General features: G+C 35.0%; 3 protein-coding genes across 3 annotated transcripts; 2 read left to right on the forward strand and 1 right to left on the reverse strand.

The window, feature by feature from the left end:
* Positions 1–383: 383 nt before the first annotated feature.
* On the forward strand, positions 384–14,712 carry LOC123698949 (nucleoporin SEH1). Its single transcript, XM_045645784.1, has 9 exons — positions 384–581; positions 885–1,041; positions 1,720–1,873; positions 2,614–2,721; positions 3,051–3,158; positions 4,919–5,077; positions 5,423–5,583; positions 9,261–9,419; positions 14,542–14,712. Exons 1-8 carry the CDS (start codon positions 447–449, stop codon positions 9,401–9,403), a joined length of 1,125 nt encoding a protein of 374 aa, XP_045501740.1. The 5' UTR covers positions 384–446; the 3' UTR covers positions 9,404–9,419; positions 14,542–14,712.
* On the reverse strand, positions 10,798–20,378 carry LOC123698948 (MAP/microtubule affinity-regulating kinase 3-like). The gene is made up of 11 exons (XM_045645783.1): positions 20,164–20,378; positions 18,090–18,218; positions 17,309–17,481; positions 16,580–16,638; positions 15,731–15,860; positions 15,110–15,270; positions 14,085–14,236; positions 13,214–13,818; positions 11,462–11,548; positions 11,222–11,282; positions 10,798–11,001 (listed from the first exon to the last, which is right to left on the reverse strand). The coding sequence occupies exons 1-11, from the start codon at positions 20,284–20,286 to the stop codon at positions 10,924–10,926; spliced, it is 1,758 nt and encodes a 585-aa protein (XP_045501739.1). The 5' UTR covers positions 20,287–20,378; the 3' UTR covers positions 10,798–10,923.
* An 830-nt stretch (positions 20,379–21,208) lies between these two features.
* LOC123699211 lies at positions 21,209–26,650 on the forward strand. The gene is made up of 7 exons (XM_045646109.1): positions 21,209–21,229; positions 21,501–21,561; positions 21,777–22,053; positions 22,223–22,370; positions 24,835–24,920; positions 25,066–25,151; positions 25,756–26,650. Exons 2-7 carry the CDS (start codon positions 21,505–21,507, stop codon positions 26,578–26,580), a joined length of 1,479 nt encoding a protein of 492 aa, XP_045502065.1. The 5' UTR covers positions 21,209–21,229; positions 21,501–21,504; the 3' UTR covers positions 26,581–26,650.
* The last annotated feature ends 748 nt before the right edge of the window (positions 26,651–27,398 follow it).

Here is a 27,398-nt window from a genome sequence, read left to right on the forward strand (position 1 = left end):
ACCAAGGATGTTTGTCGCTGTTAAAATATTTAAACAGTATCAGCATTCTGAGCAGTTATTGTACAAATCCAGCGGTAGTCTACTAATGATTTATAAATCAGTAAAGCCGTTCAAACGAGATTTTACAGTGGGTATATAGAGAAACAAGATAAATTGAACGGAATTTTATTTAGTACGTTGATTCGTGGTTGATTCCATGTTTTTACTGTTCTGTGATTCCATGCAAAATCTGGCAATTTTTTTTTTTCAATATTACTGGATAACTGCAACACCGAAACTAATTGTCATTTGTCATAAAAAAAAAAAAAATTGTCATTTGTCATAATCAAATGTCCTGTCAGTACAAAGAGTATAATGTATATATAGGGCAGTGTCAGTGTCAGTATCAGTGGTCAGTATCGGTGGATTTTTTAAATTCGATTACTCTACATTTTAAAGTCGTAAAAATGAGTGAAATGGGAGTTAATAACTTATTTGAATCGCAAACAATAATTGCCGATCACAAAGATTTAATTCATGATGTTGCGTATGACTTTTACGGAGAAAGAATGGCGACTTGCTCTAGCGACCAATATGTAAAGGTAGGTTATGTTGTTATTTATATTTAACAATCTATCAACACTAGCTGAAATAAAGAAGGATTATCATATTATAAAAGTGCACATTATCAGCCAAATATATAAGAAATACATTGATAGTTTCTGCACGTTAATTTTAAAGCCGAATGTTTCGTAAACAAAGCACTGAAATTTTCGTTTCCATTCTAACTGGGTACTTGAAATATTCACAGCTATATTACAATTATTAAATTAACGTCTTCCAAGTTCTCTATTTATATTTTATAGTTTATTTATAATATCCAGTTGGTTAAATAATGTTCTTAGGTCTGGGATTCTGATGGCGAAGGTGGTTGGAAGCTCACGGCAAGCTGGAAAGCGCACCACGGTTCGGTGTGGAAGGTCACTTGGGCGCACCCTGAGTTCGGGCAAGTGCTGGCCACATGCTCCTTTGATAGAACAGCCGCAATTTGGGAAGAAGTTGGTATGCTTCCTTTTTTCTATTCATGTTTATGTATTACTAGCGGTCCGCCCCGGCTTCGCCCGTGGTAGATATTTACCTTTTCTCTACATAAGAACCGTCCTCGTACTTCAAGGAATATAATAAAAAAAGAATTATCAAAATCGGTCCACCCGTTCTCGAGTTATGCGCTTAACACATTTTGCGATTCATTTTTATATATAAGATTAGTAGTTTATGTAGTAACAGAAGCTTGGTAAAACTGGTATTAGTAATATTACTCAATAAAAGTACTACAGTATTCTGATAGTGGATGGAAAACAAGAGTTGCTTCTAGGTATAAAAATAAAATGTATAAATATTCAATAGGCATAAGTATGAATGTCAATAATATTCCTTAAAATATCAAATACTAATCTCATTCTTTTAAATTACTTATTACTAAGTTGCTGTGCCCTATGGTTTCACCCGCGTGGCTCTGCTCCTGTTGGTCTTAGTGTGATGATATATTAAATTAAAGCCTTCCTCAATAAATATCTAACACCGAAAGAATTTTTCAAATCGGACCAGTAGTTCCTGAGATTAGCGCGTTCAAACAAACAAACTCTTCAGCTTTTATAATATTAGTATAGATAATATTCAAGTTCTTTTGCTTGTTTCTTTTTAAAAATAACATCACCAATTCTAGTATTATTTTGTAAGGTGACACAACATCAAGTGGTGCAGAAAAAGGCCTCCGAACCTGGGTAAAACGATCAAACCTGGTTGACTCGAGGACATCGGTGACGGACGTTAAGTTTGGACCAAAGCACTTAGGGCTTCAACTAGTCACTTGCTCAGCGGATGGTATTATTAGGTAACTCTAGTTTTAATTAGAAAATGACTTTTTAATAAACTTAGCATTGTACATATAGATTTTTTTAATATTGGGGCATAATTTATAATCACTGAGAAATATGTAAAAAAGAAAATCACTGTTAGACTTAATTCTTAATTCTACAATCTACACATTTCTACTATTATACAAAACCTATTCATATTGCTCTTTAGTTAAAAGCACAGAATACATAATAGTAGCTAAACGCTACAAAACGGACACTGTCTGTCTCCCGCCAAAATTTAACACTTACCTCACCCCGCACGATCAGGCTATAAGATGACCCGCATTTTTCTGCAAGGGCGATACGCAACGAAGATTGACAATATTAATCAAATTGACTTAAAGTAATTTTATTATTTTGGATTTGTGATTATCGTTTTTCATATAAAATGGTTAGATATTGTGCTGTTTATGGATGTATTTCATCAGAAAAACGCGAATTTCTTTCCGCTAGTCACAAAATATGTGTCAACCATAAAGCGTTAACACACACATTTGCAGTCTCTACAGTGTGGCTGTCGAAACGATAATTTTGTATGGAGTGTCCGGGGTGTGGTTAAAAGCTTAATTCTTTGCTTTTCTGTAAATATATGTTTTTATGAAAATAAATCCAAATATCCGTTTATGTCATACAAGATAGATATTTTTAATATCATTAGATATGAAACCCAACAAAATTTGGTAACAACAATTCTCAATGATCAATACAATTTCAGAATATATGAAGCTCCCGATGTAATGAATTTAGCACAGTGGACCCTACAGCATGAAATACCCACTAAAGTGTCCATCAGCTGTCTCTCCTGGAATCCATCACTATCAAGGTAAAATATATAAGACCACAATCCAGTTTAAAAGAATATTTAACTATGATTTTTAAAAAAAAGCTTTAGTCAATAGAATGCAACATAAGAAAATATACAATATACATTTTTTTTTAAACTGGACGAACCAATAAACATACCCTACTTATTGCTTGTAATAGATATATCTTTAAAAAATACGAAACCAATGTAGAAAATGTTTTTTCCAAGCAATTTTTTCAGTGATGTTTTTAATTTATTATTTACCAGTTTTTTGAACTGTGTAATATTTTTAATTTATAGTATGTGCGTACATATTTAGATTTTATATTAATTAAATTTATTTGCAGAGTGAATTCCAATCCACCTATGATAGCCGTGGGTAGCGACGAGCCAAATGTCGCCAACGCGAACTCACAAAGCGACAAAACTTGCAATGGAAAAGTTTTTATATATGAGTAAGTTGTTCTCAATTTTCAAAATCTAATATTGTAGTTAAATATATTTTTAATAGTTATATATTGTACGTGTGAATATGATTCGGGGAATATCAACTCAAACTCAAACTTATTTATTCAATTATATTAAAGTGAAACTTTTATTACATCGTCTCAAACTTTTTGATCTGTGTAGCGCATGTCGCGTGACGCACGATACGTACGATAATTATCGTACAAATACGATAATTTTTAGTTAAATGTCTATAGTGTGAAAAAAAGTTTCACCTTTACCGTGGTTTCATAAAACCACACAACATTTTTTCTTTAGAGTACTTTTGAATCATCATAACATAGTTTTACAGAGACAAACCGGCAAGAAACTCAATAGTTACTATTTTAGGCAATTTTGCTAAATGCTTGATGTAAGGCTAAGCGCGCACCACGATTTTAATTTTTGCGACACGATTTCAAAATCGCGCTGTAGAAAATCGCAGAGAGTACGGTGCGCGCACAGCGATAATTTAATAGTGATTATTACTCACTTTCATCATGGATTTCGTACAAGTTGCTTGTCTTTATTTATAAAACAATAATAATAATAGTTCGGAGGATAAGAAGAAAAAAAAAAGAAAATTCGTCTATATTGGACTCATTCTTTTACAGCAGATAGAATTGTCAAAAGTTTCTTTTATCCATACTAATATTATAAATGCGAAAGTAACTCTGTCTGTAAATTTGGTATAGAGATATTTTGATACCCGAGACCTTTCTCGAACTTTGATACCCGAGACCATTCCGGGATAAAACCGATCCTATGTCCTTGACATAGGATCGGTTTTATCCCGGAAATCCCACGGGAACGGGAACTATGCGGGTTTTTCTTTGACTGCGCGGGCGATGCCGCGGGTGGAAAGCTAGTCAGAAATATAATGAACTTCGGATGTATCCCAAAAAATTCTTTGGCTATTATAGAATGACAAGTGATAACTGCGTTAAAAACAACCGACTTCAAACTTGCACTTGCAAAATTTACAAATACCTACAGACAAAAATGCTCATAAAATAAAAACTACTGGGCTTATCCGAATGAAATTTTTATGGGACCAATTCAACACCATTCCGCATCGAACAAAAAAAGAATCACGTAAATCGGTTCAGAAACCTCGGAGTAATCGGTGTACATACATAAAAAAAAAACATACCGGCCGAATTGATAACCTCCTCCTTTTTTTTGAAGTCGGTTAAAAATTCCGCCAAAGGGCTGCCCTTTGTGCTTTTTTTTTTTTTTTTATTATTGTAACCTTTATGTTTATTTTGTTTCTTGTACAATATAGTGTTAAATAAATAAATAAATTCAAACCTTTGACAGATTACTGAGTTTATGTTTACCAAACAGTACCTACCTATACCACTACGATGTTTACTGTTGGACAGACGAAACACAAGTGAAGTGCCAGCCGGGCCCGAGTGTGCGATTTTATTATCGCAGTGCGCGCGGTACCATACAATTTCATATTCTGCATTTCATTTTCGCGACAATCGCGTCGCGAGCAGTCGCAGCAAAATGTGACAAATCACAATTTTAAAATCGCTGCGATTATTTAATCGCATGTGCGCGCATTCTCATAGTAACTCATACGTTGTATTTCTGCGATAAAATAATCACGCTGCATAAAATCGTGGTGCGCGCTTAGCCTAAATACTCTTTTGCTCGTGAATTTTTCGGCGAGTGAAACCATGCTACATAGTTAGTATAGCTAATATAAAATTTCTCACAGGTACAGTGAAGCCTCCCGCCGCTGGACGCGCACGGAATGTCTCTCGTCTGTTGTAGAGCCTGTCAACGATTTGGCCTTCGCACCAAACCTCGGACGTTCCTTCCATTTACTGGCCGTTGCTACTAAGGACGTACGGATTATTAAAATTGAACCTCTACCGTGAGTATGCTTGTTTTAATTTATTGAATATTTATTTTCATTTTTTTCATAGTTGTATTTATTTTAAAAAGTAATCTATATTATGCTAAAAGATTGTAATAAAAAATGTCCATGTTTATTTTCTTTTGTTTACATTTCGATAAAAATAACTATTTTATTATTAGAGTGACTCACATAATTTTCAAACCGGATGAAAATATTATATTAGAACTTCGTCGTAATTAGAATTTTAATAGTTTGAAGATATTTACCTTTCTTACTACTATGTGACGTAGTTTCTGAAACTCCATATTTACCTACCAAAAAAATGAGGGTATTTTGAAAAAAAATAAATTTTCTGGTCAGTGAGTCATCGAGCAACAGCAACGGGTGCGGGGTTCGATTCCGCAGCGAAGTACTCGCCGCGTTCGAGGACCACAACTCGTGCGTGTGGCGCGTGTCGTGGAACGTCACCGGCACACTCTTGGCCTCTTCCGGGGATGATTGTTGCGTGCGACTTTGGAAAAGTAAGGAAAAAATTATATTTTTTTAGTTTTTACAGCATTAATATTATTAGTGCGAATGTGGTTTTTTTTAGGTCAATATTTTTTTCCAATATACATAATTTTAATTTCTTTAACTGATTGACGAACATTAAGATCAATGTTAATAATTTATCTCTATTTGATGTACTAACAGAATTTAGTTTTGATTTCGTATTTTATTTATATTATATACATAAATATATATATATATATATATATATATATATTTCGATTCTACTTCTATAGGCGCTTTTAAGCGGTGGATTCTCTTATCTCCAGACGATCCACTAGCTTATTTGCCCACTCTATTTAAAAAAATAAGGTTATGTAGTGAATCACTACATGGTATAAAACCACAGAACAGTAAAAACAAATAGAAGTGTGATGTGGGCGTGGCCCACGTGCCACTAGTAAGATAAGATCACCTTACTTGGTCTCAGTTGTGCGCAGAAAAATATTCGAGTCGGTTGTCAGCTGTCAAACCTTTTTTTCCATATTTATTCATTAATTAGGGCGTGTTGTTCGGTATTAGAGTGGAAAAATCATAGCAGACGAAATAATATCAGCAATGGAGGCATTTTATTCCATCGGTAAGTCTTATTTTAATTTATTTTAAATATACACTCACCGGCACGGAATCTTGGCCACTTACAAATTTGCCGATAAAAAAAGTTTGAAGTGTTTTTCACGATTTTTTTGTATGCAGATATGTTAACATATTATTTGTTTAATTTTATGGTAAGAAATCATTGAGTTTCAGAATAATCTTTTACCACTTTTTAAGAGTTACTCGAAATTTGTGATTTGTGCGTTTAAGCCGAAGTTACGAATTGTTCGTTTTAAACTTTTTTCAATGTTGTTCGTTTTAAACTTTATCTTTTATGCCGTTTTAAGATATTGTTATTGTTGTACTGTAGTCAATGATCATAACAAACAATAAAAAATGCCATTAACATCTGAACAACCTACTCAGGCCATCACAATGTTAGACCAATGACTGCCGCAACGTAAAGTACCTAATGTACAGTACGTACCTCGTTCAGCGATGCACTATGCATGGAGAAGATACCAGGAGACTGGCAGCCACATGTGCAGACCAGGAAATGAAGGTGTGAGGTGCACATCAGCTCGAGAAGACCCGTTTATTGTTCGAGAGATACTCAGAAATGGCTTTCTGACAGTTTTTAGGATACGCCACCGGCTCTAAAACACCAGGATAATAAATGTGAGTGAGCAATCGGTGAGAAGACTAATGAAAGAAGTTAATTCGAAGGTTTTCAGACCAGCACGCCGTCCAGAACTCCTCAGACATCACAGAGAAGCACGTCTTCGTTTTGCACGAGAACATGAAAACTGGACCCACAGCCAGTGCGCTCGTGAGGTGTTCACAGATGGCTGCTAAGGTACTTTACGAGCTTCTGATAGCCAACAGTCAGTATAGAGGAGACGAGAAGAGAGGTTTTCACACATCACCACACTCAAAATGCGATTTTTCATGGAGGGTCAATAATGGTATGGGGAGGTATAAGTTCCGGTGCTCGCACGGAGTTATTTATCGTAGATAATGGCTTAAATTTGATCAGGTACATCGAGGAAATTCTCCAGGAACATTTTCAGCCCTATTACAGGTTTATCAGTGAAGAAAATTTGCTACTTATACACTATAACGCACGTCCGCGTGTCGTACGATACGTATAAGAGTACCTTCAAGAGGTTATTATTGAAAAATTGGAGTGGCCAGCTCGTAGCCCGGATCTTAATCCAATAGAACACATCTGGGACATGATTAAAAGAAACATAAAGTTCGATTTCAACCCAGCACTAATGTTAGATGAGCTTAGAAATACAGCTGGGGCCGTTTGGTACACTATAGCTCAAGTGGTCTCCAAAAATGTCTTCTAGAGTATGCCAGACTGGATGCAAACAGTGTTTAAGGCAAGAGAAGGAAACACCTTTTATTAAAAGGTTCAATTTTTTTAATGGAAACGTTCTTTCTAATTTTTTAGCATTTTTTAAGAAATCATTTAAATTTCACAGGAAAAGCGTAAATTCTTGTTTAATTCATATCTACTCGGTAGTACTTCTTATTAACTTCCAATTATTACTAAAAGTTAGTAAAAACATTAAAGTAACTAGTTTTGATTAAATTTTTATTGAATTTTGTAGTAGAAAAGAAATAGTGTTATTTTACGCAAAAATTTGCAGTGGCCAAGATTCCGTGCCGGTGAGTGTATTTTATGTTATAACTTCGCTTGTCGTAATTTGTCAAAAATTTATAAAAATATTAAGTCAAAATGAACCTTAATCCATAACAAATTAGTACTAATATAGATTGAACAGCAAACAAGACTTTCTGGAATATTATTGCAATAAACAAACGAATGTCGGTTTAGTGATGGTTGTAGCTTATATCGACAGTATCGATACTTTAGAAAAGACAAACATTATAAAATATATTAAATTTTATTTTATTTTTCCTTAGCTTTCATTTATCCAATTTATTTATAGATTTCCCAAAGAGGCTAATTTAAAAGAGAAATGGATAAATGCAACGTGACGAGTTAGCTGGATGCCGAACAGCACTAAGAAGTCTAACAAAGGTCGCAGATACATCAAACCTACGGCAGTTCCAAGATTTAAAATAATAATGTATTTTGTAAATATAGATTTATACTATTCTATTCCGATTTTTATTTAATAATAATAATATGAAAAGACATACTTAGTAGTAATAAACATACTCTAAAATGTACTATACTCACACTATACACATTGTACTATACTCATTTATTAGAAAGAAAAAAAATGCACAAAAAAATATTTATTTGTGAATTATCGATAACAAGGCTGACATCCCTTAGAGCACAGCATCAGATTAATATCAAGTTAATGTCATTAATGTAGAGTGACACAAATTTCAACCTTAGTTCTATGTATTGAGGTTCAAATTTATATCTATCGAAAACTAACGCCCTCTGTTGAGGAGTAGCTGAATGTTTTTCGAATTTGGAATTTCGGAGCAAAGAGAAACAAAACAGCTAATATGCCTAGGGATGTTATATTAAAATAAACCGTAACAGGGTGCATTAGGGTACATATTGAAATGCTGAATTTATAACCTAAGTCAGTTTTTACTCAAATTAAGCTGTCCAATCAAAGGCATAGTTTACTTGTAGTGTACTGTATAACTATCGGTTTAAATGTGTGGGTTTGGCGACACTGGTTTTCATACTAATTATGACATTATAGCACTTCTATAATATGTTTTTACTGTTCTGTGTATAAAACAAAGTCGCTTTCTCTGTCCCTTTGTATGCTTAAATCTTTAAAACTACGCAACGGATTTTGATGTGGTTTTTTTTAATAGATAGAGTGATTCAAGAGGAAGGTTTTAGTATATAATTTATTAGGTTTTAGACAAAGCGGGCGACCGGCGAAGCCGCGGGCGGTAAGCTAGTGTGATAATCCATACTAATATTATAAATGCGAAAGTAACTCTGTCTGTCTGTTACTCAATCTCGCCTAAACTACTGAACCAATTTGCATGAAATTTGGTATGGATATATTTTGATAACCGAGAAAGGACATATGCTACCTTTAATGCGAAATACCACGGGCGAAGCCGGGGCAGACCACTAGTATGCAAATAATTGTTCCAGTGCAATATCTGAACCAGTGGCGCTGTGTGGCCGTGTTCAAGAGCGAGGCTGGTGGTGGGGAGTCCCCAGCTCGGCCCCGACCGCGCACTACATACACGCGCCTTGCTGCCATCACCAATCCCACGCACATGCCTCACCATTGATCACCACTACTTACTGGTGAGTTTACCTTACCTACTTTTTTGTATTGTTCAATTGCTTTTATATGTTTTTTTTTTATGTCAGAGCAAGCAAAGGGGCAGGTGGGCCACCTGATATTAAGTGGTCACCACCGCCCATAAACACTATACCCGGCGCGGCCTAAGATGATCCCTATGACACTGACAGTTATTCTCAAGAGACAAACTTGTAATGGCGTCACCATTAAATTAGAAACGTATTGGAGGCGTCTAAAAATGGCATTTATTAATTTTTACCTAGTTTTATGCCATTACAATGATATTCCGTTGGAATTATAACAATTCTTAACATTTACGAGAAATTATATCAATCTGATTTTACGTTTACGTCCTTCAAAACTTACATCGTTGGCATTTATCGACTAGTGCGGAAAGTATCGATAAACAAATTTCGATAATGGAAACGAGTTCACATTTTTTCCATGCTTAAGCTATAGTTCATTCACTATTGAATGGAACAGAAGATCGCAGCATAATTAATTAATTAATTACCGTTCGCGTTAATTTACTTACCTAATATGATAATATAAGTTTTTTAGAAAAATTAAATGGAGGATTCCATTTTCATGATAAAATAATATACACTGTGTTAAACGGGTTAAAAATTACGAGAAAATGATAAGGTGCATTTTTATGTTTTGGAAAACTTTCGTTTTACTTACCGTTTCGTTTACATAATAGACGTTAAAAATTCATTTTATAATATTTGTAAAAGCATGTTTACCGACGTGGCTGAATGCAAACCACGCCTTTGCCTATAAAATAGTAAAGTATCGACACGATCCATCATACGAGCAATCACTAAGACGAACTGTCATAGGGATCATCTTACGCCGCGCCGGGTATAGAAGTGTTACAGGTGCTTTGCCGGCATTTTATGAACAAATAAGTTTTTGTATTGTTGGTGTTCTATGAATTACCGTTTAATCTATCTATTTTACCGCCATGTCACCATTCCCTTTGGTTCCTACCAGCCTACCAACCCCACGCACATTTCCCACAACCAAAAGTTCTCCACCGACTTGTCAAAAGATTTAAACATCTCTAGCAACATTGTTGATCAACAAATATTTGCCATTAATACAAGTTTAATAGTATTGAGTTGTGTGTAATATTAAAACTTGGTATGTTATCAACATGAATAAGCCTTAAAAACATTTTTTAGTAATTGCTTGCAGATATGGTATAGATGAAACGGAACTGAATAGGTCCTTCGCGTCGGATGTACACCAGCGACCAACTTTATTGATCTTATGGTTTTCATTTTATAGCGATTAAGAAATATTTATATTATTAATTATTGAATAACGAATAAAATACTTAATCACGTCATCACTCTTATTATTTACCAATTCAAATTTCGAATCAAGAATATTTTCCAAATTTATTCGCTTAAAATTACATACAAATTAACACAAAGATTTCAGTAAAAATCTTAAAAAATAAGCACATCGAAAAGTTAAGTTTGAATGTATTAAAAATCGTCATTTGATCGGTGCTGTCCGTCGGAGACGTTGCGTATATGTCTCCTTTGTTAGAGGTCTATTAGAATACCAACCCACCTGCAAGTTAAAATAAAATAAATTATTTATAACACATACACGATACTTAAAAAATGTACAAAACGAAATGAAAAGATAGGAGAGTTCTTAAATCTAGATCTACGCTAAAACTTGGCTAATGCATGTGATAGTCATATTTGAAATATTTTCCCTTTGGCCATTCTGTATTTTAAAATGACTAATAAAAAGATGATAAAATGAAACTATATTAAACACTCACAGGCATCGCTCTCTCGCTTTTGCATTGACTGTTCGACGACGAATGAGGGCTTATAATGTTCCTGTAACAATCAATTCTTAGAACTAAAATAATATTAATTAAGAAGATTTATAGAAAAAAAGCATTTAAAAAATTGAAAAAAAAAAGTATGAATGAGTCACCGTTTTATATTGTTTAATTACATATTATGCATTTTGTTTATTTCTGAAATAATAGAAAAAATAATAAAATTCTACTGACCCCAAAGAAGCCCGTTTAATAGTAGTTGCGTTGCTCTGTATCAAGATCCTCGGCGCTTGCGTTCTCGGCACACCACTCGCTCGCCAACTGGAATTATAATAACAAGTTTTAGGCATTGACCTGTGGGCTAAAAGCCAGTATTTCTAAATTTGTCATGTATTATGATGGTACAGGAACTACATCACTGCCAAGTATTATCAAAATCTGTTCAGTGGTTTTCGCTTGAAATAAAACGCTCTTCAATGTTCGCGTTTACCATATTAATTGAATACATCATGCACACAGAACAGTAAGAACATAATAGAAGTGCTATAATGTCATAATTAGTATGAAAACCAGTGTCGCCAAACCCACACATTTAAACCGATAGTTATACAGTACACTGCAAGTAAACTATGCCTTTGATTGGACAGCTTAATTTGAGTAAAAACTGACTTAGGTTATAAATTCAGCATTTCAATATGTACCCTAACGAACCAAGTTACGGTTTATTTTAGTATAACATCCCTAGGTATATTAGCTGTTTTGTTTCTCTTTGCTCAGAAATTCCAAATTCGAAAACATTCAGCTATTCCACAACAGAGGGCGTTGGTTTTCAATACATATAACTTTGAACCTCAACACAAAGATAAGGTTGAAATTTGTGTCACTCTAAATTAATGACATTAACTTGACATTAACCTGATGCTATGCTCTAAGGGATGTCAGCCTTGTTATCGATAATTCACAAATAAATATATTTTTGTGTATTTTTTTTTTCTTTCTATTATATGAGTATAGGATAATGTGTCACATTTTGGAGTATGTTTATTACTACTAAGTACGTCTTTTCATATTATTATATTTAAATAAAAAACGGAATAGAATAGTATAAATCTATATTTACAAAACAAACAGAAAATATGCATTATTTTAAATCTTGGAACTGCCGTAGGTTTGATGTATCGGTGGCCTTTGTTAGACTGCTTATAGCTGTTCGGCATCCAGTTAACTCGTCACGTTGCATTTATTATCCATTTCTCTTTTAAATTAGGCTCTTTCGAAAATCTATAAATAAATAGGACAAATGAAAGCTAAGGAAAAATAGAATAAAATTTAATATTTATAATGTTTGTCTTTTCTAAAGTATCGATACTGTCGATATGCGCCACATGCATCACTAATCCGACATTCGTTTGTTTATTGCAATAATATTCCAGAAAGTCTTGTTTGCTGTTCAATCTATATTAGTACTTATTTCTTATGGCTTAAGGTTCATTTTGACTTAATATTTTTATAAATTTTTGACAAATTACGACAAGCGAAGTTGTAACATAAAATATATTTAAAATAAATTAAAATAAGACTTACCGATGGTATGAAATGCCTCGATTGCTGATATTATTTCGTCTGCTATCATTTTTCCACTCTAATACCGAACAACACGCTCTAAATAATGAATAAATATGGAAATAAGGTTTGACAGCTGACAACCGACTCGAATATTTTTCTGCGCACAACTGAGAGCGAGTTAGGTGATCTTACCTTACTAGTGACACGTGGGCCACGCCCACATCGCACTTCTATTATGTTCTTACTGTTCTGTGATCATGCATTTATAGAAATACGGCCACTTCCAGCAATGCAAAAGTTTTATTATAAGGACTTCTCAAAAAAGTCGTCATTTCCAACTCAATAATCGACTGCGTTCAGTTTAATACTTATAAATTTGGAATCTAATTTAAAATAACATTAACAACGTATAGTAGTTACCTTGGCAATCCATCCCCAGCACGCCTATAAAACTCCGATCGCTTAACATCGCTAACTTTATTGGGACAACTGTTCAACCTCACACCCTCATTTCTAGCTGGTGGTTTCAACTCTTTTTTATTCTTTTTATCATTCAAATCTGGATTGGAATGCTCATTAATGCTTGGCAGCCTGCGGTCCAAACCATCCCCATTTTCATACACCCTGAAAACCGGTTTCCTGAGTCCAAACATGCTTAAAGGTCGAGATATCTTGCTCGACTGTTTAGTGTCTTCAGTTTTCGACACTGTAGCTTCAGAAGAATGTTTTGGGGTAATCCGTTGGTTATCTAAATGTCTGGCTTGAACAAATTTGGCAATACTGGGCACTGAATTGGATATTGGTGTGTCGATTTCATATTTCGCGTGATATTCTGGAGGCGATACTGGTCTCGGTTCCTGGGTACTGGAAGACCAGAGCAGGTCTGGCCCAGACGCTGCTTGCATTTGGTGGAGATGCGTCTTAATGTTGTAAATGCCGGCTGTAGTTCCAAAGGGCTCCGCTTTTATCTGAGCTACAATGTCCAAAAATGATTGGCCGCATAGTTCGGATATTTGTCGGTAAATCTGAAAAAGCAATTAATTCCATTTCATAATTTGGCACAATTATCGTTAATATTTTCGTTGTCCTTTTAACTGTAGATTTGATTTAATTGTGTGTCTCCGTTTAACGAATGCTTCATTTTATTAAAAATTTTGACTTTCTTATAAAATATAACTTTATTAATTCGATAAAATTTAAAAATAATTGAGTTACTAGGTTCTTGTAATGCATTTTTCCAACATTTCTCTAATACAAAAGATTCCCAATTTTTACTTTTTCTAGAACAAACCTCTCTATTAGCTTTACTATCAGGCGCGGTCAGTGGGTGCGTCTTCATTCTCATACCGGGTCTTTTGACCCAGCGGTGTCTCGCGGCTTCCTCTATTTTCATACGTAACTCCACTTTCGGCTCCAAAAGCTGCTGGATGAACATCTTGCACTCTACAACAAAATGGTCCTTCGAGCCGGATTGTTTTGCCTTTTTTACAAAATTAGTTTTAAAACTTATAGCGCGTTGAGAGTAAAATTTCAAGGTCGCGTCATGGCAACACCGTCACGTCACGGAGTAAGGCGACGATTTTGGTATCTTTGGATCTTGCCAAAGTTTCACTTCTGACACGTGTGCTCGTCATAAGCATTTGACAAACACATAGTGCTCTTTTTTTTCTATCTAATGTTAATTTTATTTTTTCTTACAGAAACGCAGAGCATGGATTTTATCTAATGAATTTTCTTTTTTGTTACAGATAGCAGAGCAAGGGAAGTCACACACATTCGAAGCTATAAACAATAAGTCTTGCTAAATGAGCGGTCCCATGAAGTTATATCAACATAAAACTGCTCAGTGTATAACATGAAAAGGGTAACACCATTAATTGTTAACTTTTTTATTATTAAATAAATTAATTGTAAATAAATACTTTAGTTTTATTTTCTCCCCTGTGATATCAGTGACTGATAATACATTCAATGCCATAACACTCAAAGCATTTTTAATAACGTGTTGACATAACAGAAGCATTTCCAAACTACCTTCATATTTATGGAAAAAAGAGCGTGTGTGCCAGCACACGTGTCAGAAGTGAAACTTCTTTAGCAAGACGGTATTGCCATGAGGCAACCTTGAAATTTTACTCTCAACGCGCCTTAAGAAGTTTCACTTCAAAATTTAGCCTGTTCATGCATAACATTTGCATCTACCCTGTTTTAGATATATTTTTCCTTCCTATTCTTATATGATAGCTTCCAAGACTTTTTGTAAAAAATTTTCTACCCTATTTATCCACTATTTAATATTTTTTATACCACACATACCAGTAGACACACAAGCCAGCGCGGCCCGTTGCTTCCTACTGAACCCGCGCGCTATAGCCGCCCGTAGTAACGGCCGTGAACTTTGTGCGGATCCCGCTGTAGTATCCCCTTCGCCCGCGAACGGCAACCCGCCCGTCACCATACCGTATACTATCACACCGCTGAAAGAATAATATCGCATTTATTTTGTAGTAACAGTGTGTGTATGTGTGTGTGTGTACGTTGGTTTCTTGCTATTTGCGTGTGTATGTGTGTGGTATGGGGAGTGATTGAGGATTGAATGTGTGTGTGTTTCATGACAAAAATTACTTGATGAGTGCAGAAAATATTTCTTTGATGAAGGATATAATATTACATATAGATATCTAATAAAAGCGTGTTTGTGCTTTCGAAATTCAAAATATTTATTTGCAAGAAATTTGGTACAAAGATTTATCATTTACGGTGCAATAATTTGCGAGGAATATGTTTCTAAAGCACCAATCATATCGGTTCATATACTTTGAAGTTTGAAGCGATACTATTATTTATTTCTTTTATTTTTATACATTCCTCGCATATTATTCGTTGTATAGCACCCTTAATGTGTTGAACAGAACACACGTGAAAAGCAACACTCACATGCTCCACAAATCGACCTCGGGCCCGTACCTCCGGCCGTCCACGAACAGCTCGGGCGCCGCGTACTCAAGCGAGCCACACGGCGTGCGCAGCGCACCGCCCGCGAACCACACGTTCGACAGACCGAAATCTGATTTTTATTTATTTATTTATTGAAACAGAATTAATCACTGTACTTACAGTAATTATACCAAAGCGTACATTGAATTTAGTAACGATACATTAAAAAAAAATAAAAACAAAACGGAGTTACATGCTATGAGCATGCATCCAAAAATATCAATTGTGGCACCAGAGGCCAGCACAAGATGTAACAGATAAAGGGCCGAGTGTGTCGGAGCGCTGCCGGCCGCCTGCGTCCGCACACAGGCAAATTTTGTGCAACTTTTGTTCTTTTACGTGATTTGGTTATTTCGTAATGCAGTATATCCACATATACAGTATACATATTATCATATATACAGTACAAGCTTTTGCTCATTGCTTCGCCCGCATTTTTCATAGAAAACTTCCCATGCCCGTGGCATTTCCAAGATAAAAATTATCCCTTGTGTCAATACAATTTACACTCTATTCTATGCCAAATTTCGTTTGGCAGATTTTGCGTGAAGAAGTAACAAACAAACATACAAACTTTCGCATATTTCAGAAAATTAAGTAGGATATAGTTACACAGAAAATATAAAATAGTATTAAGTATAGTGATTTTTAATACCTACTTAGATTACAAATCATTTAGATTAGTATCAAGGCAAAGTAAAAAAAAAGTAGTTAAACTTTAAATAAGCATGTAAATGTAGGTACTGATATAATCCGTTACTACTACGCGATGTACGTTAAAATACTTACCAACAATTTTAATAAACTGCTTGGTGCTGTCCAGCATTATGTTCTCCATTTTCAAATCACTATCAGACATGATTATAATTAGTTTGTTACAATGACAAGGACAACAAAAAAATAATAATAAATTGCAATTAATACTGAAAAAAAACTTTTCTCTCTTTGATAAGCTCTTTGATAAAATAAAACGTAGAAAAAGTTTTTGTCCTTTTTCAAGTGAGATACCTAATTATTCAATTTTATTTAATTAGACCGCCGTGTGCCGAGCACACGTTTCAGAAGTGAAACTTCTTTGACGAAATTAAAAAATTCCAAAAACGTGGCTTTACTACATGACGTGACAGTATTGCCATGAAGTGACCTTGAACTTTTACTCACCACGCGTCTAAAGAACGATTTTACGATAATTGTAAGGTATCAACACAATTGACAGATATAAGAATACCCTTAAGTACGTTTCTCGTAAACACGCTTGCTTCATGCTTGTAGTTGTATGCGTGAGCCATTTCGAACTATAGTATGAAGATTCCCTACTGGTTGTATGTGATACCGAGGCGCTAGACCACGTTCGCTTTTATAGGGTCGACCTTAACCGACCGACGACACACATTTTTGAAGTGAAACTACTTTAGGCGCGTGGATAGTAAAAGCGTGGTAAAAAGTAGTAGTGCGCGTGTTGTATGAAGTTTCTTTACTGGTTGTGTCTGTATACTGTGGGTGTCAGTGATAACTCACCGATGCACGACGCCCCTGCAGTGCATGTGCCGCACAGCGGACACGAGCTGCGCGGCGAGCGCACGCGCGCGTGGCTCAGGCAACCCGCGCGCCGCGCCGCGCGCCGCCAGCACGTGCGCGCACAGGTCGCCGCCCCCCGCCGCCTCCATCACCACGTACAGCCGCGGCCCGTGCTGCAACCCATTACCCATAGCTTTCACTAGCCCCGACGATTAGGTACCCTAGCTCACTTATTGCACTAACCCCATCGATTGCAGTACTGTAACCTATTATCATAGAGAGACTATATAGAATACGACCAGTAAATCAACTAAGCCTTTTCGATAAATTAATTACTAATTACCTTCGCACTATTAAAGCAATAGCAAAAATGTTGAGAGGCGTTTCGTGCGCTCTAAAGATGACACTCACTACTGAAAACACCGCGATGACTAATGTTTTATGGATAGTTTCCATACTGTTAGTAATCTACTGTGCCCATTAAATTCTACACAGAACAGAAAAAAAGACGTGTGGCACTCGGGGACTGCCACGGTAAAGCTATTGAATAATGCCTTCAAGCCACACCTCCGTGCCCGTCGGAGAGGGGAGCGTGAGGTTTTTCGTTACGCAATTTCTGGATAAGGTCCCCGCGCTCAAGGTCCGCGATAGAAGCTATTCAATGTTCATCAAATAGGTATTATATCAAACGATACGGCTGAATATCATTCAGGCAGTAGGTACAGTGCTGTTAAAGAAAGGGGCTAGACTTCTAATTAAAAATACAAGACAAGAGTTCTACCATCATGGTCTCGTATAAAGCAGCAATGCACGGGTGGCGCAGCTTGGCCATCACTCGGGGCTCACGGTGTAAATTACGCCTGGCATAGTCTTCCTTGATACATGTCAAATCTATTATTTTTATTGCCACCTGAAAATGCATGGTCATGCTGTAAACTTGGGGAAAAGTTACATAATATTATGTACGCAAAAAAAACCAATAATACCTATTATAAGTAAAAATGTGTAGATACTAGATAGGTTTGGTAACCTACAGTCTACACGCAACATTCGACATTCAAAAACGGCACACAAAACACGATTAGACATCATAGTGCGATGGCGATGGCGATGGCATGATTCAACTATCGATATCGTAAGCATATTCTGGGTCTTCAGCTACCAAATTTTATTGTAATCGGTGAAGTAGTATTTGCATGAAAGAGTAACATACATCATCCATCAATCCTCAGAAACTATGTATAATATTGGTAGGATTAGGTGGAATTTTAATGCAAACGGATAATCACAACCAGTAGGCTACGATTTTATACCACCCTTTTTAGTCCATTGAAAAGTTACATTTGGGGTTGCATTTCTTAGAGGACGCAATTTTATTTTTTTGATGTGTAGAGGCCACCCTTGTCCCACGGCCGCCATCTTGAAAATAGCGGAAGATATGTTTGATACGATATATCTCTTAAACTGTTTATCTGATAAAAAAAATTTGTTGACATTATTTGTTGCAAATTAAATTTTCTACAATTTTGGTCCAGCAACTTTTTGTCGTAGAACTATAAATAAAAAGTTATAAGTGAAAATGTTCTGATAATAGAGATATTTATATTTTTCAATAAATCTTTTTTTTATCATTTTACGAAGAAATGATATCAGACCATTTTTGTAGATTTTTTTTCGAGGAACAACTTTTACATACAACATTTTTCATAAAGTCAATAGCTAAGGTTTTAAAGCGCTCCGAAATTAGTACTATTTTTCAGTACTCTTAGCTATACGTTATACATATATTATGTGTGTACTAATAATTATTGGTCATCAGTTATTGTTTTTTTTTGTTATTATAATATTTTTAATAATTAATTTTGCAATATTATTAATAATTAATTATTGACTCTTTTCCCCACCATCCAGGAGGTAGAGTCTGGAAGCACGTTTTTTTACGTTGAAAAGCAGGGCGTTCTTGCAGTGCTGCATGGGAAAAGAGCCAATAGCCAATACAATTATGTATAGTTAAGAGTACTGAAAAATAGTAATCACTTCAGAGCGCTGTAAAACCTTAGCTATTGACGTAATGAAAAAATGTTGTATGTAAAAGTTGTTCCTCGAAAAACAATCTACAAAAATGGTCTGATATGGATGGTCATTTCTTCGTAAAATGATAAAAAACAATTTTATCGAAACATTTAAATAGCTCTAATTTCTGAACATTTTCGCTTATAAATTTTTTATTTATAGTTCTACGACAAAAAGTTACTGGATCAAAATTGTAGAAAATTTAATTTGCAACAAATAATGTCAACAAACTTTTTTTATCAGATAAATAGTTTAAGAGATATATCGTAAAAACCATTTCAACCACTATTTTCAAGATGGCGGCCGTGGGACAAGGGTGGCGACCCCACAAACTTGGTTTTAGCTTCACATTGAACCCCCCTACACATCCAAAAAATAAAATTGCGTCCTCTAAAAAATGCAAGGTTAAGCCAAAAAAATGTAACATTTCAATGAACTATTTATGTATACTAATATTATAAAGCTGAACAGTTTGTTTGTTTGAACGGGCTGATCTCAGGAACTACTGGTCCGATTTTAAAAATTCTTTCGGTGTTAGATAGCTTTATTGAGGAATGCTATATTGTCATAACGCTACCACCAACAGGAGCGGAGCAATACGGGTAAAACCGCGGGGCACAGCTAATGTCTAACAGCTAACATAAATAAGTAACGGAAAATATTTAAAAAAATATGTAGGTAGGCGATACGAAGTTCATCAAGTAGGTAATTTATAAATTCATCCACTACTGGTTCAAATCAAGTAGATTTAATTTATAAAATAGGATCAGTTCTACAACAACCTTTTTCCCAATTAGACGGTGTGTTGCTTCCTCAACTTTTGCAAAATGACCTTTTCCGAGAACTTTACCAGTCATCAAATAATTGCCGACGCTGTAAACTTGCCCTTTTCGTGTTAAAGCCATCACGTTTAATTTCTAAACCATACATACATGCTGTTGGCGCGAATTTTTGAAAATACACAACGATACGATATTGATACACCGTTGACCGACATGTCAGTTACAATCGTTTGTTTGCGACTTTGAAATTGGAACGGTATGAGAGAACAACGTGACATTAAACGCTACTATTTTTATCGTGGTGTATATTAAGTGCCAGTGATAGAGATTTATTTATTTACTCTATATCCCAAGCTTTATCCCTACTTATTTATTATTTGTGCGAAAGTTACTCTGTCTGTCTATCTGTTACTCAATCACGCCTAAACTACTGAACCAATTTTCATGAATTTTGGTATGGAGATATTTTGATATCCTAGAAAGGACATAGGCTACCTTTTATTGCGAAATATGTACCACGGTCGAAGCTGGTGCGGACCGCTAGTTGTACATAATCTTATAAATAAAAGTAGGTACAACAAAACCATTCAAAATGTACAAATGGCGGTCTTATGGCTCTAAGCCATCTCTGCAAGGCAACCTTCAGGTAAAGGACAGAGCCAAGGACAAAGCTTTATATACCAAAGGCTAGGAAGTCAAATAACTAATTAATTTAAAATAATAAATGTGTTCATGTACTAGTGTACACACGTAAGAAGTAAAACTTTTTTATGACCTTATTTTTCATAAAAATAAAAAAGCTGGCGCGTAACGGAAAAATGTCACGTGTAACGAAAAAATGTTAGAAACTAAATTTTTTTCCAACCCCAATAAAGAAGTTTCACTTCAATAAATACTCTGAGATCTGCATCGAAAGAGATAAAATTTTAATTTAATTTACTTGATAATCTATATTTTCATTTGCGTGCAGCACAGATCTAGTTAGATCTGTGGCGTGCAGTATTAAGGTTTTGTCAAGTGTCAGTTGACAGTTGACACTTGGTTGTTTATTGTTTACATCAAAGAGGTATCTTTGAACTTCGCTTAGGTATTTGATAATATTATTCCGTTATTATTCTTTGATAATACAATACTGAGCATGTGATTACACTTAATATAGATAACGTAAAAATAAAACTAGATATCGTGGTGATCTAAAATTCAGCAGGGATTTTTTAATAATATAAGTACATTTCGTTTACTTTATTCAATGTAAGAATGTAGTTAAATTAATTCTATGTAGATAATATTATGTAATATTCAAAACTCATTAATTAATTTAGATAATTATATTTCAGAATAATGAATGCTGGTGAATTAAAATTCGACAAAATGGTGGTAGATGTGAATTTAGCCAGGGTATGTATAAATGACGACTGTTATAATATATTCACTTAAAATCAATTGAGTAGATGCTTAACAAATGCTTACACAATTTCAAATAGACTAAAGCTTTTGTATCAGTATTTTAGTAAAACAGCATGGTTCTAGAATAGTATATTCAAAGGCATATGGGCATACATACTTTGCAAAATATATAATCAGCTCATTAAATTTGTAATTCTTATTTTCAGGAGTATATTGTACAACAGAATTCTATAATAAATGATGTTCCACATTATAAATCTCTTAATGTGACTAAACTGCAATGGAACAGAGAAGAATTAAATAAACTGCGGGAAAAGTTCCGAACACTGTCAGAAATTATTGAAGAAAACAAACAACTCTTTTGCCAATTGGAGTATTTCATACGGAACATACCAATTAAAGAAGTAGAGGAGTTTGATTTAAAATTGTTGGTTAATCATTTACTTTATGATAAAAATTGTGATCTTGATTTTCAAGTTACAGGTGAGGGAAATTACTACAGAAATTTAATTTGTGCCAACATTAAAGGTGTGAAGAATAAAGTATGTCCGATTTTAAGATTACTTAATTTAGGAATTGGCAAAATGTTTTATTTAATGATTTAGTATATTTTATGTTTTAAAATCATTCTTATTTATACATATAATTTCAGGTCCATATCTCTTAATAGACGAAGACACTCCCTTAGCGAATTTGGGTTGGATCACACAGATTTATAGCAGCTACAAACCAATAATAGTAACATCTTTGAAGACTAAATATATATGTTATTTGTTTCAACAACTTTGTTCCCAAGTTGGGTATGTTTCATTTGTGAGTTTTCTTATTACAAAAAAAAAGACGTGTGGCACTCGGGGACTGCCGCGGTAAAGCTATTGCATAGCATGCCTTCAAGCCACACCTCCGCCCGTCGGAGTGGGGAGCGTGAGGTTTTTTCGTTACGGAATTTCTCGATTCGGTCCCCGCGCTCAAGGCCCGCGTTAGAAGCTATGCAATAGCTTAAAAATTACGATCAATAAATGTATTTAGTTGCCAACAAATAATGCATATAAAACTAGGTACTATCACACTTTCCTAAAGAGTAATTATGTAGTACTCGTTCGTTCGTTCGTTCAACGGCGCAACGACCCAAAGAGGATCTTGGCCTCCGACACCAAAAGTTTCCAGGTTTCGCGCCTTAGCGCCCTGGTGTTGAGGTCTTCTACTTGAAGGATGTCCAGATCTTTTTGGACTTCGTCTCTCCAACGGTGACGAGGTCGGCCGACGGGGCGCCTACCGATCGGCTTGCTCATGTACACCCTCTTCGCAGCGCGATCGTTTGGCATCCTTTCTAGGTGACCGATCCATCGAAGGCGGGCAGCTTTTGTCTCACCAATAATGTTGGGTTCACGGATGAGATCTTCGATGTCTAGATTTTTCCTCATTCTCCAAGTTCCCTCATCAGTTTTTGTAGGTCCTAAGATTTTCGGATGTATTTTCCTTTCCGCAACTAAGAGCTTCTGTTCTTCTTTCTGGCTTAGTGTCCACGATTCGCACCCATACATTAGGATTGGTCTAATAATGGTTTTATAGATTTTGACCTTTGTTTTCCTGCTTATAATCTTGGACACAAGGATTTTATGGAGCGCTGCTGAGCATCTTAGTGCGTTTTGGATGCGGATATCTATTTCGGCTTCTCGGCGGTTAGTGTCCGTAACTGTGCAACCTAGATATTTAAAGGAGTCTGTTCCTAGGTATGTAGTATCTCCGGTTACCAGATTTTTCCTACACACTCTAGTATCTTTGTACCTTTTCATATGTAGGTATTCCGTTTTTTCCCCGCTTATCTTAAGGCCAATCTTAAGACCTTCCGATTCTAGTGTCTTAGCCATTAACGTAAGATCTTGTTCACGTTGTCCTAGAAGCGCTAGATCGTCAGCGTATCCAATAACTTTGTGATTGCCGTTGAGCTCAATCCCGCCCTCAAGTATCAGGATTTTTCTAATAAGGTATTCTAGAGCAAGATTGAACAGAATTGGTGAAAGTGCATCTCCTTGTTTTAGCCCAGTGGTGACTTCAAATACATCAGTAAAGCCTCGACAAGCCTTGACTTTCATTTTACTGGTTTCAGTAGCTACTTTTACCATTCTTACCAGTTTTTCAGGGATTTGGAAAAGTCTCAAGATGTTATAGAGTGAATCCCTGTCGACGCTGTCATATGCTTTGATAAAGTCCACGAATAGGATGTGAAGGCTCTGTGCATACTCCCACCTTTTCTCCATAATCTGTCTCAAGAGAAAGATTTGGTCTGTTGTGCTGCGGTTTTTTCGAAAGCCGCATTGATAATCTCCCAAGATTTTCTCTGTGTAAGGTTCTAGGCGACCCAGTATAATATACGAGAGTACTTTATACGCCGTGGGCAATATCGCTATTCCTCTGTAGTTGGAACATTTTCTTCGGGAGCCTTTTTTGTGAACTGGGCATATCACACCTAGGTTCCATTCATCCGGTTGTTTTTCTTCCTTCCATATCTTAGTAATGAGCTCGTACATTTTGGAGGTTGTTATATCTTCGCCGTACTTCCACAGTTCACCTGGTATACCGTCAGCTCCAGGGGCTTTGTTGTTTTTAAGTTTTGATATTGCCTTTCGTACTTCTATTGGGCTTATCTCGTTTATAAAAGTGTCATTATTTTCTATCACTTCAGTGATGGGGCTCCCTGCTACTGGACAATTCAGTAAGGTCTTAAAGTATTGTTTCCACTCTTCTTTGATATCATCTGGGTTCGATAGGAGCATCCCATTCTCATTTTCCAGAAGCTGAGACGAGGGCTTGAAGGCTTTCCTGAATAGCTTTATCTCTTTATAAAACTTTCGGTTATGGCCAGCTTTACTAAGAGTTTCGACTTCATGCAATATATTATCAAGATGTTCCCTTTTAGCGTGTTTCATGAGATTTCTGAGTCGATTCCGAGCTACCCGGTGTTTCTCTTTCCAACCTTCGTCCTGTTCCATGAGAATTTTATACTTTCGCCTCTCTTCATAGGCCTGTTCGCATGCAGTATTCCACCATTTTCTGTTCCCCGTTCTCTTTTTCCGTCCCAAGACTTTCAATCCGACCTCTTCCATAATACCCTTGGTTTCAACCCACATTTTATTTATATCTTCTATGTTATCTAATTCCTGAAATCTATTTTTTAATTATGTAGTACTATGCTTACAAAATAGAATTAACAATAAAAATACCACAATATATTTAATAATGTATTTAAATATTAATTTTCAGACTGATAGGTGTATCATTAGCAATTTTCAATGATAAATTGGATATTGACAGAGACACTAACTTACTGAAATTCAACAATATAAAAGGTATTTATGAAACAAAAAATGTAGATATTTTAAAATTTTATTATTATAATTAATAAGTAACATGGCACACAAATAACTTTATTACAAAAAATGTGATTTACACTACTCTAACTAATTATTCTTAAATTAAATTTTAATTTAATAGAAATACAAAATGGCTGCCTGGGCATCATTACGAACCGTTCGGATATTGATTCCGCGTTGGCTGTATTCTTGGAAACACCTACGAGAGTAAGTCATGCGTTTAATCACAGACTAATAATAATATAGTGGTAAATGTTAAAATAATTATGTAATGACGATTCGAAAGTGCTACTAAATAGTAGTCTAATTGAATAAATGAATGTTTGAGTTTGAGTTTGAGTATACTAGGTTCAATTAATACTAGTTTTCTGACAGCGGCTTCGCCCGCATTGTCAACGATAAACCCGCATACTTCCTGTTCCCGTGGGATTTCCGGAATAAATTCTATCGTATGTCCTTCCTCAGGTCCCAAGCTATCTCTGTACCAAATTTGAAGTAAATACATACGTACTTTTTGAGTTTATCCCGGACATAAGTAAAATAAAATTAATATTTTTTGAAGGCAATTTATACAGGGTGAAATTTAGCAATAAAGAAAATTTTACTAAAAAGAAAAATGTCATTTCATGAAAACTGCATTTAAAGATTTTACATAATTCACAAATCATTCTCAAATATTTTTCCTTCTTAAAAATGAAAAATATGTCTGGTCGTTTATTTAAGTTAATTGTTTATTTGAGTTTAATTTTCTATTACCTATAACATCCAGAAACATCAAACTTATTGTTTTGTTATTTTTGTTGATTTTCAGAAGCCGTGGGCGGTATGCAACATCTTAGTAGAGGAATGTGCTATTGAGAAATTTAAAAAGGCAATGATTTGGAAGACTCGTAATCAAGAGAAAGTAGACGCTGCAATAGTAAAGCAATGCACGGCAAGCTACAGCTACGAAGGAAAACTGTTCCTTTTTGAGTATGTGGGAGAGAAACCGACGGACAAACACGTGATTCTCATCAATGCGTACAGAACAGTGAAAGATTTGCTTAGTATCGCTGAAAAATGTGTATCTGTTTCACTCTGGGCTAATGATGTAGCTGAAAGCAACGAAATAGCACATAAGCTAAATACAAATATTATATGGATCAACAGTTTCGGCAATTTCAATGGTCCAACGGAAACGTCTCGAGCTTACTTCTCAATTTTGAACGAACAAATTTCTTTCAATACAAAGTCAACGGAGGAAATAAGGAGAGTGTTGAAAAGTGAATGGTTACAAATGGACGTGTGCAAACGTGTCAAGTTGTTAAGGAAGAACTTCGATGTTAAAATCGATGTACCTAATTTTGTTCATGTTGGTAAAGAATTTGTATGTATCGGTGTAACTTTGCCTGTTGGTGTTTTGTATCTCGATAAAGATATTTCTAATGTATTTGAAATGATTGCATTAGGTAATGGTTTATTAGTGCATGCAAATGTTGCTAAGAATAATAACATATATACTGAGCTTAAAAATATTGGAGCCCCAGTAGAAATTGTTAAGGAAGTGAGTGATGGAGGCGATGTAATAATTTATAACAATCCAATATATGAGATGAAAGTCATTTGGACAAGTTATGGAACTATATTTGCTAACTAATAAATGTAATTATCTAATGATTATTATTGGAATTTTGTTAAAAATTAATTCTTTGTATTTTATATTTAGTCCAGTTTTCAGTGCCTAAAAATGTTCTCGTTCTTAAATGTAGATAAAATGTATAACGAATTACTTTATTTTTATAGATGTAAGCAGAAAATAAATTATGAAGCATTTTTTATGTACCTATTCTTATTATAATTTGTTGTATTTACCTATATAAGCACATTTTAAATGTAGGTATATTTAAACTATACTGAATACGTAATTTTATATTGTTAACAGTGGCATAAAATATATCAATGTTGTTATTTTTAGAAATATATTTATTTTTTATCATGAACAATATTTTTTATTTCACAAAATCTAAAACATAAATCTATCTACACTAATCTACACTAATATTATAAAGAGGAAAACTTTGTTTGTTTGTTACGAATAGGCTCATAAACTACTGGACCGATTTTGATGAAATTTGGCACAGATAATCTTTAGACCCTGAGAAAGAACATAGGCTACTTTTTATTGCGAAATATGTACCACGGGCGAAGCCGGGGCAGACCGCTAGTATATTATATAAAAGAAAGTCGTGTTAGTTACTCCACTTATAACTCAAGAACGGCTGAACCGATTCAGCTGAAAATTGGCAGGGAGGTAGTTTAGAGCCAGGAGAAGGACATAGGATACTAAATATGTGCCACGGGCGAAGCCGGGGCGGACCACTAGTCTTAATATATAATGTCAATACTATGAGCAATCACTCTTGGGTTGATTTTCTTAGATGGTCTCATACAACTACAAGTTCGTCTGGTATATCT

Source organism: Colias croceus, chromosome 17, assembly GCF_905220415.1.
Source record: "Colias croceus chromosome 17, ilColCroc2.1".
In the NCBI taxonomy this organism is placed as follows: Eukaryota; Metazoa; Arthropoda; class Insecta; order Lepidoptera; family Pieridae; genus Colias; species Colias croceus.

Excerpts from the sequence above, each read along its gene's own strand:
- LOC123698949 (XM_045645784.1), top strand. The coding sequence starts at position 447 with ATGAGTGAAATGGGAGTTAATAACTTATTTGAATCGCAAACAATAATT. Across the intron at positions 582-884 it reads CTAGCGACCAATATGTAAAG|GTCTGGGATTCTGATGGCGA; the intron begins GTAGGTTATGTT and ends TAATGTTCTTAG. Across the intron at positions 2,722-3,050 it reads TGGAATCCATCACTATCAAG|AGTGAATTCCAATCCACCTA; the intron begins GTAAAATATATA and ends ATTTATTTGCAG.
- LOC123698948 (XM_045645783.1), bottom strand. The coding sequence starts at position 20,286 with ATGGCTTTAACACGAAAAGGGCAAGTTTACAGCGTCGGCAATTATTTG. Across the intron at positions 13,819-14,084 it reads ATAGTAAAGCTAATAGAGAG|ATTTACCGACAAATATCCGA; the intron begins GTTTGTTCTAGA and ends TTGCTTTTTCAG. Across the intron at positions 11,283-11,461 it reads ATTAAACGGGCTTCTTTGGG|GAACATTATAAGCCCTCATT; the intron begins GTCAGTAGAATT and ends TGATTGTTACAG.
- LOC123699211 (XM_045646109.1), top strand. The coding sequence starts at position 21,505 with ATGAATGCTGGTGAATTAAAATTCGACAAAATGGTGGTAGATGTGAAT. Across the intron at positions 22,371-24,834 it reads CAACTTTGTTCCCAAGTTGG|ACTGATAGGTGTATCATTAG; the intron begins GTATGTTTCATT and ends ATTAATTTTCAG. Across the intron at positions 24,921-25,065 it reads GAAATTCAACAATATAAAAG|AAATACAAAATGGCTGCCTG; the intron begins GTATTTATGAAA and ends TTAATTTAATAG.